Source organism: Panthera pardus, unplaced genomic scaffold (genome assembly GCF_024362965.1).
Source record: "Panthera pardus isolate Hobbes unplaced genomic scaffold, ASM2436296v1 HiC_scaffold_8, whole genome shotgun sequence".
Taxonomy (NCBI): Eukaryota; Metazoa; Chordata; class Mammalia; order Carnivora; family Felidae; genus Panthera; species Panthera pardus.
This window is the reverse complement of record NW_026527013.1, coordinates 26,915,468-26,929,310: the sequence shown is the minus strand read 5'-3', so window position 1 is coordinate 26,929,310 and position 13,843 is coordinate 26,915,468. Positions and strand designations below refer to the sequence as shown.

Here is a 13,843-nt window from a genome sequence, read left to right as displayed (position 1 = left end):
TTATCTCCAATGTTAACAGTGACAAAATTATTTTAAAAGTAAATTCATAATCTTTTTTATAAAGCAGCAAATAGACTATTTTAAACTGTGAATGTTTAAGGGTTTTTGACATAGTATGAAAAAGAAGTTTCCAGACAGAATTTATAATAACAAATAAATTATATCCTCTGTCCTTTGATATTCAGATTAGCTTCTTGCATAATTTTGACGCTTTGTAAGTTTTTGCACTTGGCTCTTTATTTTTGCCTCCAATTGTAAATTCCCATATAGTTTTACAGAACTATGGTAGAACATTTATTTAAAGATCACCACATACACATTTCTATTCATAATACTTGAACAAAAAAAGCCATCAGTAGTCTGTATAACAGGTCTTTAATACTCAATTAAATCACATTAATTTAACGTGCTCACACACAAAAAAATTATTTTGCTTTTGTTCCTACTGGTGGAAAGGTACATTATAATTGTAGCCTTCAAAAGAGCCTGCATACTAAAATTTTATTCAAGAATATAAAATTAAATTTCAAATAATCCAGGAAAATGTAGTAAGAGTCTACATCCTAGACTTTTTTTTAGGGATTTTCTAGATTCCTTTTCAGGGATCTCCACATGATTCTCTCTCTCCTCTGAATCTTCAAAATCCAAGTCTCTCCCAATGGGAACAAATAATAATTAAAAAATCTGTAAACTCCCTAGTGCTAGCTATTAAAGTTTCTCTACTGCCTTTCACAACCAAACTTCTTGAGCGTTGTCTTCACTTGCTGTCACCACTTTCTTACTTGCCAATCACTCCTCAGTCTACTGGAGTCTGGCTTCTAAGTGAAAGGCTCTAACAAAAGTAATCTTGCAGAGGTCACTGCTGATTCCCAGGTTACTTTTCAAGTCTTATTTGAAATCTCAGAAGCATAGGCATTTGCTGTCCTATCCCTTTCTTGAAAGACCTTTACACCACTGGCACAGGAGTCACCAAATATATATGGTCTTTCTCCTACTTTTTTGACTGCTCCCTTTTGATCCTTTATCCAACTCTCACATGTCATTTCTGCCCAAGCTTTCTTTTCTTCTTACTCTAGTCTGTCTGGTTTTTCTACTCCACTATCTCAGAGTCTTTACTTACCACCTGAATTTGGTAACTCCTGATTCTGTATCTCTAGCCCTAATTAATCTCCATCCTGGATTTTAGAACAATTTACCCAACCACCTATTCAATAGCTCAAATTGCATGTCCCACAGGTACCTCAAATTTATTCCATCTAAATTTAACTTATAATCTGATCTTCCTCATGAATGACCTCACCATTCACCCAGTTATCTGAGCAATAAACTGACAGGATCCTTTAATCTCCCCTTTTCCTTATCTCTCACATCCACTCAACTACCAAGCAAGGCCTTTGTCTTAACAGCGGTAAGAAATCACTAAAGGGCATTTAAGCAGTGGAGGGACAAGAGCATATTTGTGTATTAGAAAGAGTACAATACCACATAACAGAGAATGGAGTGGAGTTAATCACAGATCGGGAATTATTTTGACCTGTGGTGGAAACCATGGAGGAAATGATACTTTTAATGAATGTTATGTGCCAAATACAAAAACAAACACATTGAGAAAGACTTTTTTCTTTAAAGCAAGTGTTAAACTAAACATACTAGAAATGACAAATATCTCTTCCTATTACATCATTCCTTCAGAAAATCTGCTTCCTAACAGTGCTGCTTATGTCCTATACCTGCTTTGCCCTGTCCTCAGCTGATTGGATCACCTGTGGATATAGGACTTCAGAAAAACCTTACCATAGACTGGGTTAAGCCAGTTAAGACTTTTTCTACTAGTTGCACAGAATGCAGACAGCCAGTCTCTACCTGGTTCTTACACTAATTTGTTTATTCTGTTGAAACAGAAGTGTTTACATTCGATGAGGAATTTTTGAGTACTATATACCCAAATAAAAATCAGAGAATATAATAGCAAAAGTGAAAAAGTTAATACCTTTTAATCAAACAACTGACATTTTAGAAATCCTACAGAAATAATTTTTAAAAATTAGAACAAAGATTTGAAGGGGACAGTGATGTTCACTACTGGGCTATTTATAAAAGCAAAAATTTTAAATAGATAAAAGTTGGAATAACTAACTATATTATGAACAATAGAAGACTGCTTAAGGACATGCACAAAACAATAACAATGTTTATTTCTGTGTAGTGAAATTATAGTGATTTTCTTTTCTTTTGCATTTTTCAAGTTTTCTGAACTAAGCATATATGCCTTTTATTAGAAACAAATAAAAAATATTAATAGAAAAATCTACTCACCACTTTAATTAACCAAATAGTCTCAACATCACAATAATGAGACAAACTGGTATTATTTCTCTCCAAAAGGGATGCATTATATCACTTATGTAGTGATTTTTTGTCCTAAGTGTCTAATTTAGTCATAGAAAACAATGAGACAAACCCATATTGAAGGACATTCTACAAAACAACTGGTGTGAACTATCCAAAATGCCAACATCTTGAAAGACCCAATTGTTCTAAATAAAGGAGACTAAAATTACAACCAAATTTGAAGTATGATCCTTGATTGACCCTGTGTGGAAAAAAAAAAACATTAGGAGAACTGGAGAAATGTGAAATATCAAAATATATTATTGTTCAATATTAAATTTCTTGAATGTGATAATGATACTGAGGTAATATATATATGTAGTGTTATGGTATAAAATGGTATGTAGGAGATTATCCTCATTCTTAGGAGATACATGCTATTATGCTATGTATTTAGTAGTAAAGCACTCCAACTTTAAATAGTTCCGCTAAAATGGACATGCCTGGGCATACACATACATGCATACACGTACACACACACACATACACACACACACATATAATTATTAGTAACAGTGTTTCTCAAGCTGTTTCTAAGAGCCTTTTTTAGATCTTTTTTTCCTAATTAGTTCCCTTCCCCCCATAAAATTTTTGAAAATTATGGTTAAAAAAACCCATAAAATTTGCCATCTTAAACATTTTAATTTTTTTTCTAACATTTTTTATTTATTTTTGTGAGACAGAGACAGAGAGAGAGAGAGCATGAGCAGGGGAGGCGCAGAGAGAGAGAGAGAGGGAAACACAGAATCCAAAGCAGGTTCCAGGTTCCAAGCTTTCAGCACAGAGCCTGACATAGGGCTCAAACCCACAGACCGCAAGATCATGACCTGAGCCAAGTCAGATGCTAAACTGACTGAGCCACCCAGGCGCCCTGCCATCTTAAACATTTTTATGTGTATAGTTCAGTATTATTAAGTATATTTACACTGTCGTGCAATCAATCTCCAGAATTTTTTCATCGTGTGAAACTTAAACTCTACACCCATTAAAAAACAACTTCTCACTTCTCCCTGCTCCACCCATTCCCTGGCAACCATCATTTTACTTTCTGATTCTATGATTTTTTTCTGCTCTATATACTTTATAGGTGGAATCATATAGTATGTTTGTATGTGTGTGTATGTTTGTGTAATTTGCTTATTTCACTTAGCATAATGTCCTCAAGGTTCATCCATGTTGTGGTGTGTGTTAAAATTTCCTTCCTTTTTAAGGCTGAATAATACTCCATTGATTGTGTATATCACATTTTATTTATCCATTCATCCATCCATGGACACTTGGGTTGCTTCCACTTTTAAATGTTGTGATTAATGCTATTAAGAACATAGGTGTACAAATACCTCTTTTCAAGACCTGCTTTCATTTTCTTTGAATACATACTCAGAAGTGAATCATATAACTCTATATTAATTACTTGAGGAACTGACATACTATTTTCCATAGCTGCTGCACCATTTCACATTGCCACCAACACTGCACAAGTTCTAATTTTTCCACATCTTCATCAACACTTATAATTTTACATGTTTTGGATATGAGCCGTCCTCATGGGTGTGAGGTGATAATTCATTAAGATTCTGAATTGCAATTCCTTTTTTTTAAATTTTTTTAAAATTTTTTGAGAGAGAGAGAGAGAGAGACAGACAGAGCATGAGCATGGGAGGGGCAGAGAGAGAGGGAGACACAGAATCCAAAGCAGTTCCAGGCCCCAAGTTGTGAGCAGAGGGCCCGACTTGGAGTTCAAAACCACAAACTGCGAGATCATGACCGTAGCCAAAGTCGGACACTTAACCGACTAAGCCACCCGGGAGCCCCTGAATTGCAATTCCTTGATGATTTGTAATGTTGAACAACTTCTCATGTAATTATTGGCTGTTTGTAATATATTTTCAAGACCTTTGCCCGTTTTTTAATCAAGTGACTTTGTTGTTGTTGTAGAGTTGTAGAAGTTCTTTGTATATTCTAAATATACACATTATCAGATATATGATTTGCAAATGTTTCTTCTCATTTCACAGACTGCCTTTTCACTCTGCTGATTGTGTCCTTTGATGCACGTTAAGTTTTAAATTTTAATGTTGTCTCATTTGTCTTTTTTTAGATTTGTTGCCTATGCTTTTATGTCATATCCAAGAAATCACTGTCAAATCCAGTGACATGAAGCTCTTCCTCTATGTTTTCTTCTAAAACATAGTTTTATAGTTTTTAAGTTTTATCTTTACGTCTTTGATCCATTTTGAGGTTTTTTGTTGTTGTTGTTTGTTTGTTTTTTATGTAGCATAAGATAAGGGTCCAACCTCATTTTTTCTTTTTTTTTTGCATGTGCATATCCTGTTTTCTATATAGCCTTCTTAGCATGAGTCAACACTAACTGGCTTTAGGTTAGCCAGTTATATAGGTTATATCTTTAGGTTACCTAAGAAATACATATATTATATTTATAATATATATAATATATTTATATAATATAATTATATAATATATTAGTTATATTATATATTATTATATTTATAATATATATATTTAGGTTACATAGGTTATATATTTAGGTTATATAAGAAAAAACTTGCTACTGAGATCTAACAACTTTTGCTGACAACAAAAGAGTATTTATATATTTAAAGACAAACTGGTATTAAATATCAGCTCACTTTGGTCAAACTTTCACTCTTGGCAGATGACATGATATTCTATATGAAAACCCTAAAGATTCCACCAAAAAACTGCTAAAACTGATCCATGAATTCAGCAAAGTTGCAGGATATAAAGTCAATGCACAGAAATTGGCTGCATTCCTATACACCAATAATGAAGCAACAGAAAGAGAAATCAAAGAATTGATCCCATTTACAATTGCACCAAAAACCATAAAATACCTAGGGATAAAGCTAACCAAAAGGGTGAAAAATCTATACACTGAAAACTATAGAAAGCTTATGAAAGAAATTGAAAAAGACACAAAAAAATGGAAAAATATTCCATGCTCCTGGATTGGAAGAAAAAATATTGTTAAAATGTCAATACAACCCAAAGCAATCTAGATATTCAATGCAATCCCTATCAAAATAACACCAGCATCCTTCACAGAGCTAGAACTAACAATCCTAAAATTTGTATGGAACCAGAAAAGACCCTGAATACCCAAGCAATCTTGAAAAAGAAAACCAAAGCTGGAGGCATCACAATCCTGGACTTCAAGATGTATTACACAGCTGTAATCATCAAGACAGTATGGTACTGGCACAAAAACAGACACTCAGATCAATGGAACAGAATAGAGAACCCAGAAATAGATCCACAAATGTATGGCCAACTAATCTTTGACAAAGCAGGAAAGAATATACAATGGATTAAAGACAGTCTCTTCAGCAACGGTGCTGGGAAAACTGGACAGCAACATGAAGAAAAATGAACCTGGAACACTTTCTTACACCATACACAAAAATAAACTCAAAATGGATGAAAGACCTAAATGTAAGACAGGAAGCCATCAAAATCCTCAAGGAGAAAGAAGGCAAAAACCTCTTTGATATCAGTCGCAGCAATTTCTTACTCAACACGTCTCTGGAGGCAAGGGAAACAAAAGCAAAAATGATCTATTGGGACCTCAAAATAAAAAGCTTCTGCACAGCGAAGGAAACTATCAGCAAAACTAAAACGCAACTGACAGAATGGGAGAAGATACTTGCAAACAACATATCAGATAAAGGGTTAGTATCCAAAATCTATAGAGAACTTACCAAACTCAACACCCAAAAAACAAATAATCCAGTGAAGAAATGGACAAAAGACATGAATAGACACTTCTCCAAAGAAGACATCCAGATGGCCAAGCGACACATGAAAAAATGCTCCACATCACTCATCATCAAGGAAATACAAATCAAAACCACAATGAGATACCCCCTCACACCTGTCAGAATGGCTAACACTAACAACTCAGGCAACAACAGATGTTGGCGAGGATGCGAAGAAAGAGGATCTCTTCTGCACTGCTGGTGGGAATGCAAACTGATGCAGCCACTCTGGAAAACAGTATGGAGGTTCCTCAAAAAATTAAAAATAGAACTACCCTACGATCCAGCAACTGCACTACTAGGTATTTATCCAAGGGATACAGGTGTGCTGTTTTGAAGGGGCACATGTACCCCAATGTTTATAGCAGTGCTGTCAACAATAGCCAAAGTATGGAAAGAGCCCAAATGTCCATCGATGGAAGAATGGATAAAGAAGAAGTGGTATATATATACAATGGAGTATTACTCGGCAATCAAAAAGAATGAAATCTTGCCTTTGCAACTACGTGGCTGGAACTAGAGGGCATTATGCTAAGCGAAATTAGAGAAAGACAAATATCATATGACTTCACTCATGTGAGGACTTTAAGATACAAAACAGATGAACATAAGGGAAGGGGAGCAAAAATAATATAAATATAAATATAATATAAATAATATAAAATAATATAAAAATAGGGAGGGGGACAAAACATAAAAAACTCTTAAATATAGAGAACAAACTGAGGGTTGCTGGAGGGGTTGTGGGAGGGAACATAGGCTAAATGGGTAAGGGGTATTAAGGAATCTACTCCTGAAATCATTGTTACACTATATGCTAACTAACTTGGATGTAAATTTAAAAATAAATAATTAAAACAAAAGAAAAAAAATATCAGCTCACTTCATTTAATCTTTTCAAAGATGCATTTTACAACTATATTCATTTTTCCAAACCTAAGTGCTTATTCTATAAAACTATCTTAGAGAAGTATTTATACCCAAATATTCAACTACTGGAATAGTTTTTTTTTCCCCCTGAGAAAATCATCAGGTAGTAGCTAGTTTGGGAAATTTCAAGTTAATACATGAATTTTGAAGTATTTTGTCATCTGAAGGTATAGGCAGGAAAGTGTCATTAGAACCTAATCAACCAGAGAGGGGGAAAAAAATCTATCAACAGTAAAACCCTCAAAATAGTTCCCTACATCCCACCTTCTTGAAAAAAGAAGACATCACTACTCTCAAATCAAAAGTCAGATGGATGACTCAGGTATCACTAATTTTTCTCAACTTACTTTAACTATAAAATAGTCACAGTTTTTAAATTATTCTATCAACTTGGCATTATTGTTATTCATAAGGTTATTCCATAATGTGGAAACAGAATAAAATAACTCTTCAAGTAGTAAATATTTCTAGATTATTGTGCAGCAAAACAAACTTTGACCATCAAACCAGTACCTTTTCCTTCCCATTATGCCAAATAATTTGATTATGAACTGCAAACAAAATATAAGCTACAACTATATTGTAGTAAATACTGTATATTCTTAGTTCGAAAGAATACTATTTCTTGTCAAATTGATAATCATAGCATCTAACTTGAAGGACTACATTGACAAAGATTCCACCACCCTCAAAAACAGTAGTCTATTCCATTTTAAATGTCATCCAATATCCTTTAATAACATGAATACACCACCAAATTGCTTTCTTTGTATAACAAAGACAAACACTTTAAAGCTTGTATAGTGCCTAATTCTTAAGGTTGTCAAATTAAGTTTATCAATTTAGCACAATTACAAAAAGTATTGACTTCTTTAAAAACTGTAGAAATTAGAGAAAATGTTTCACTGTATAATGTACATAAATAACTTGGCTTAAGCCAAGTTTGTTTTAGTTTATTTTTTTGTTTTTGGTGTCAGGGCTGAATTTTGGTAGCCATTCTTAAAGTCATAGCCAAATCCAAGAGTTTAGTCATGGGCTTGCATTCATCCAGATCAAACAAGAACATCTGATATTGTGAAATTGGGTCTCTTCCTAGCTCTCATTTTGAGTTCATATTGTTAAAGTAGTACACACTCTAATTTTGCTTTATAGACCCCACTATCACTGGTAAGGGTAGATTTCACCATAGACAAAACAACTTTGATCTGAGTCAGGCAGTCTTTGAAATGCCTATTGCCTGGCAGGCCCTATCCCTTATTTGCTAATCAAAGTCCAATTATAAATCTCCTGAACTTGTTGGAGTTAGGAGGGTCAGGAAGTGATCCAATGACAATCCCTGGGCAACTGGACAGTGGACAATTACTTTCTCTCAAGGAGATAGGGAGATTGAAGTAGATGATACTGGTTTCTTCTAGCCTTAAATTGAATAAACCAGTGATAAAATAACAAAAAAACACCTGAGTAAAGAGACTTACTGATGCACTATGATTAATCACCTCCATAACTAGCTTTTCCATCAATAAACTGAGATTATTAATTCACCCATTTACTTTAACATATTTTCAACTGCTTTCTTCTTGTTTTCTCTACACCAAAGGCTATGCCTGTCTTTTAAGATTATATTCATCCTTCATCTCCTCCCTCCCTCATTCACTCATCCAGGGGAACTAATGTTTTGTTATACCAGGTACAAGGTTGAGCTAGTATACTAGGCCCTAGGAATGCAAGGGTAAACAAAACAGGTATGGTCCCTGCTCTCTTGAAATCGACAGTCTAAAAGAGATGGCCAATATTATAAACACAACAAAATTTCAATTATTTCAGTAATGCTAAGTACTAAGATGTTATGAGAACTTATAAATAGGGGGATCTGATCAAGTCAGGGAAATCAGAGAAGGTGTCCCTGAGAAAGGAACCCCTGATCTAAACTCTGTGTTGACAGAAGTAGGCCTTAACCAAAGAAAAAAGGGAGCAAAAGTAATCTATTCAAAAGAACATATCAGCACCCTACAGTGGAAGCACACATGTTGAACATGAAGAACTAAAAGAAACTGAAATGAAGGGGGCTGCATATTGTATATATTGAACCTGGAAAGGAAGACAGGTTTATAGTCACAAAAGGGTTAGAAGCAAGAGACTGATATGACTGGATTTGTGTGTTATAAATATGACTCTGCAATGTGCAGATGGGTTTGAAGGGAAGCCAACATGGTGTGTGAATTAGGAGGCTATCATAGTAGTTCAGGGAAGAGCAAATCATAGGTAAATCCGAGTAGAGACTACAATGGACGAAAGATAGATAAATAGGTTTAGGTGATGGATTGGTATGGGAGTGTATTATTTATCTATTGCTATGTAAAAAAATTACCCTAAAATTTAGTGTACAATAAGTACCTCATAATTTCTGTGGGTCAAAAATTAGGATATGACTTAGCTGGATGCCTCTGACTCTGGCTTAGTCATAAGGCTGCAGTGAAAGCACTGACCAGGGATGCATTTACCTCAAGCCTTGACCAGGGAAGGATTCACTTCTAAACCTAACTCATGTGACTGCTGACAGGCCTAAAGTCTTCACTGACTTTTGGCTGGAGACATCAGTTCCCTGCAACATGGACCTCTCCAGGGGTACTCACAATATAGAAACTTGATTTCTTTGTATAAGGACAGAAGTAGGGAGAAGAACAAGAGCAAGGGAGTAAAAGCAGCTGAGCAAGAAGGAAATCATATCTTTTTGTAACCTACTCTTGGAAATGACCTAACAGCACCATACTATATTCATTAGAGTGAGTCGCTAGGTCCAGTACACTTCCCAGGGGAGATTACACAAAGCACAAACATACCAGAAGATGTGGATCAGTGGAGGCCATCTTGGAGGCTGCTATGCCACAGGAAGAGAGGATACAGGAGGCACTGTGGTATTAGTGAGAGTGGGAAGCATGGAAAAGGCCCAGGTCTGGAGAAGTTTTATTTTGGACATGGTGAATTTGAAAGGACAAGGTTCCTTTAATTCAATCAATAAATATGTGTTTACAAAACACTTATTATGTGCCAAGCACTACTCTAGAAGATGAGATATAATGATGAACATAGAAAAAAATCCTTGCCCTCATCAAATTTACCTTCTAATAACTTAAGACAGATGATAAACATATAAACAAATAAATACAGATAATGATAAGGAGAGAAAGAAAATAACACAGGATAAAGTTGTGAGTTCCTCTTCAGCTTTGTTGTTACAACATGCTTTTCAGTGACCCAGGTAGATTGTTAAAAGCCTTAAGATGTCTCCTGGATTCCCCCTGTACTCACACTGACTTTTTGCTTCTCTTAAGGCACTTATCTAAAACTTCTTTGTATTATAGTGAAAGTCACCGTTTGTGTCAGGCCAAAAAATTGGACCTCCTCTCAACCCCCAAGATGCCCACATCTACCCCTTGGAAGGTGTGAATGTTTCCTTATCTGGAAAACAGGTCTTGCAGATGTGACTAAGTTAAGGATCATGCAATAAAGAGATAAACCTGAATTATCCAAGTGAGTCCTAGATGTCATCATAATAGTCCTTGTAAGAGATACTGAGAGAAGATATACACACAAAAAAAGAAAAGGTATTCATTGTGACCATGGAGGCAGAGACCGGAGAGATGCAGTCACAAGTCAAGGAATGCTAAAATCCACAAGACGCTGGAAGAAGCAAGGAGCAGATTGTCCTCTAAAGCTTCCAAAGAGAGTGCTGCCCTATTGACACCTTCATTTTTGGTCTTGTTTTAAGCACCCAGTTTTTGGCAACTTGTTATAACTGTCACAGGAAACTAATACGCCCTTCCAATGTTACTCCCTATCACCAGATTCGTGGGATTTATCACAAGTTGTAATTATTTATTTACTCACATGTTTATTGTGTCTCATCCCCTTGAATGTGTAAGCTCCATAGAGATGGGGCCTTTCCTCTATACCTAGTTCTTGGCGTAGTGTCTAGCATATATTACAACCATAGGAATTATCTGATAAGTGAATAAATGTCCCCAGTAGATAACAAGTCTTATTAAGACAAGAGACAATGTCTTTTGGCCGTAATTCCCAATGCGTCCAGCACAGAATCTAACCAAAGACTTATTGAACTAGGTTTGAGCTCTAGGAATCAGGGATTCTGGATTCTAGATATTTTTACTGCAACATTATGTGGCAGCCTCACCTCTGCCTGTGTACACACCTAGTGTTAGACTTAGTGTGTTGAAATAAGTTTGTTCCTTATCAGTTTTCTTAGACTTGATAAGGAGCAGGTCCAGACAGCATTCATTTTCTCATGCTGTGCATGATTCACAGTGGGTGGCATACTGTAGGGGACACAAATAGTTAAGACTTTTCGGTGAATTAGAGTATCAGGCTTAGTCATAACTAAAAAGTAACATCATGTCCTTGAGTAAATTCCTAATCAATGCTGAAATGAAATATTCTCAACTGAAAGAACACTAATCCTTAACGTCACACAGTTGTAGACCTGTGAAGCACTTGGCCTGTAGTAGGCGCTCCATGAGTGGTACCTGGTTATTAATAACACTATACCAGGAGCTAACTCAGCCTTGAGTACAACATTAGACAAGAGCACCAAATCAGCTCCATCACTTATTGGCCATGTGATCTTGGGCAAGCTATTTTACCTTTCTGAGTCAAAGACTGATAATAATAACAACCTTATAAGAGTGGTTCTGACCTAGAAACTAAATGAAATAACTGAATAAACTTAGGAAAGTGCCTGACTCAATACTGTATGTAGCTATTATTTTGAGCAAAAACATGTGCAGTGATTTTGAGTAAAATACTCCTACTTCCTTGGGCCTTCTGAAACAATGAAAGGGGCTAGCAGTCCCTGTAACTGCCTCAATGAGACCAAGTTTGGGAACCTTCGAACCAAAGGCCATGTGAGGGTTCCACAATTCCATGCCTCTTTCCTTCAGCAACCTACCAGTTAACGGTGTTATAAAGGAGACCAAACCGACGCGACAGGTTTTCTAGAAGAGTCCAGCACCTGTGGTAGCTCTTAAACCAGGCTCATTTTAGGCTTTTTCCGCACACACAGGTCACGACCTTACAGAGCGCAAGTCACGGCTTGGGCGGTCCAACAACTCCAAGAGTGTCCCTAGGTTGCCAGGGCAACGTCGACGTCACGGCGGCGTAGTCTCACTTGCCCATAGGCAAGAAGCCCACAGAGCTCAACGCGCAGGCGCCTCGTGGGAGCCAATGGGTGCGGCCCCGTAGCTGGCGCCGCTCGGCCCCTCCCTTTTCCGATCGAATTCGGGGGCGGGGCAGCGGCGGGAGCGCGCCCGTCTCTCCCGGGCGAGCGGGCGGTTTTCGGTGGCTTCGTGGTTGGGCTCCCCGTTTCGTAGGTTACGCACACAATCACGCCCCAGGGGGCCGCCCGGAGCCCGCCCAGGCAGCTGCGCCATCTCATGCCTGGGCACCCCTGAGGCGGGGGTCGCGATGGTGCGGGGCAGGGGCTCGACGAGGAGCTGACCAGGGGCTGAGAAGAGTCGGGGCCACGCACGAAGCCCTTCCCTTACCCGCGGGTCACGCCACTCCCTGGACGCCCTGAACTCCGTGCCCCCCAAGCCCCGGGCCCCCTGCGGGAATGTTCAAAAATGAGTACCAGGTAACCCGAAACGACTCTCCAACCTGTGTATAGTATTTTCCTCTAGGGTGAGGTAGTTCGCATTCGGGGTGAGGACAAAGCTCCCTCCCCATTCCCCCATAACTGGGTCTTTTTCTGGGTGCGGAGGAAGTACTGGATGAGTGTGGTCTTCACTCCAAAAGAAAAAAGAAGAAGGCAGCCAAGGTTTGGCATGTGATTTGGCTTTTGTTAGTCGTCAGCTCAAGTTCTTTTCAAGCTGTATGGATTGCCCGTGACTTATTAAAATGCAGATCTTAAACCCCCAACCAGACCTCCTAGACCGGAATCTAAAGGGCAGGGCCCATAAATCTTGAGTTTTACCAAGTGCCTCTCACTATTGATACACACTGGTATCTCACGTAATATAAGTAAAATATATTGCTATAAAAAAGCATATGCCCACTGTGGGAAACTTGTAAAATCAGAGAAAGCAGAAGGAAGGAAGAGGGGAGGAGTATTTTTCGAGGTACAAGGAGTTTTCTTTAAAAAGGGGGGGAAAAACTGCCTCAGATTTAAAATTTTTTTTGATATATGACCTAATTCCAGAAGTTATAGTAATTTATAGTAATTAGTTCCTACACATAGTTTGCACATAATACTGGCTAAGTAAGAAATTAAGTGTCTTAATGTGACGGTGTTAAAACTAAGAAGCCAAAATATCTTTATATTATTGGGAATAATTAAAAGCTGGAAATTCTTTACAAAAATCAGACAGATTTGCTCATCTGCTGCTTATAATTAAAACAGACTATAAAAGAAAAGCATATTTAGTCTTCATTTCAGATTCTCAATTTCTTGCAATTAACTCTTCCTCAGAGATAATCATCTTAATTCTTTTCTTTGATAATTAAAGCTTATGGATATTCAGTTGTGTGTTCAGTATTTTTACATAAGCATGGCCCTCCATATTCTCAGGTTTACAATAGGGAACACATGTCTGTAGAAATGATTCTCTATTTTTCTTGTACAGATTTTATAGATTTCCAAATTATATTAAATATCTGCAAAGATCTAGGAATGCTCAGAATAAGAGTTGTCTCCCATCCCTCACTCTTTCCCA

The 13,843-nt window shown here is 37.1% G+C and overlaps 1 protein-coding gene and 1 long non-coding RNA gene across 10 annotated transcripts in view; one reads left to right on the top strand and one right to left on the bottom strand.

The window, feature by feature from the left end:
- Positions 1 to 12,461, bottom strand: part of LOC109279077 (uncharacterized) — a 58,847-nt gene extending 46,386 nt beyond the window's left edge. Inside the window, exon 1 of the long non-coding RNA XR_002086007.2 lies at positions 12,082 to 12,461. This is a non-coding gene — a long non-coding RNA (uncharacterized LOC109279077). The remainder of the gene's footprint in view (positions 1 to 12,081) is intronic.
- CFAP20DC (CFAP20 domain containing) overlaps positions 12,399 to 13,843 on the top strand; it is a 238,250-nt gene continuing 236,805 nt past the window's right edge. For 3 of the 9 annotated variants that reach the window (XM_053896820.1, XM_053896821.1, XM_053896819.1), the window contains exon 1: positions 12,426 to 12,765. In XM_053896820.1, coding sequence (XP_053752795.1) covers positions 12,745 to 12,765 — 21 coding nt within the window. In that variant the 5' untranslated portion in view covers positions 12,426 to 12,744. Of the gene's footprint in view, positions 12,766 to 13,843 lie in introns of all 9 variants that reach the window. The other 6 variants (XM_053896827.1, XM_053896822.1, XR_008420166.1 and 3 more) reach the window with 5 other exon arrangements.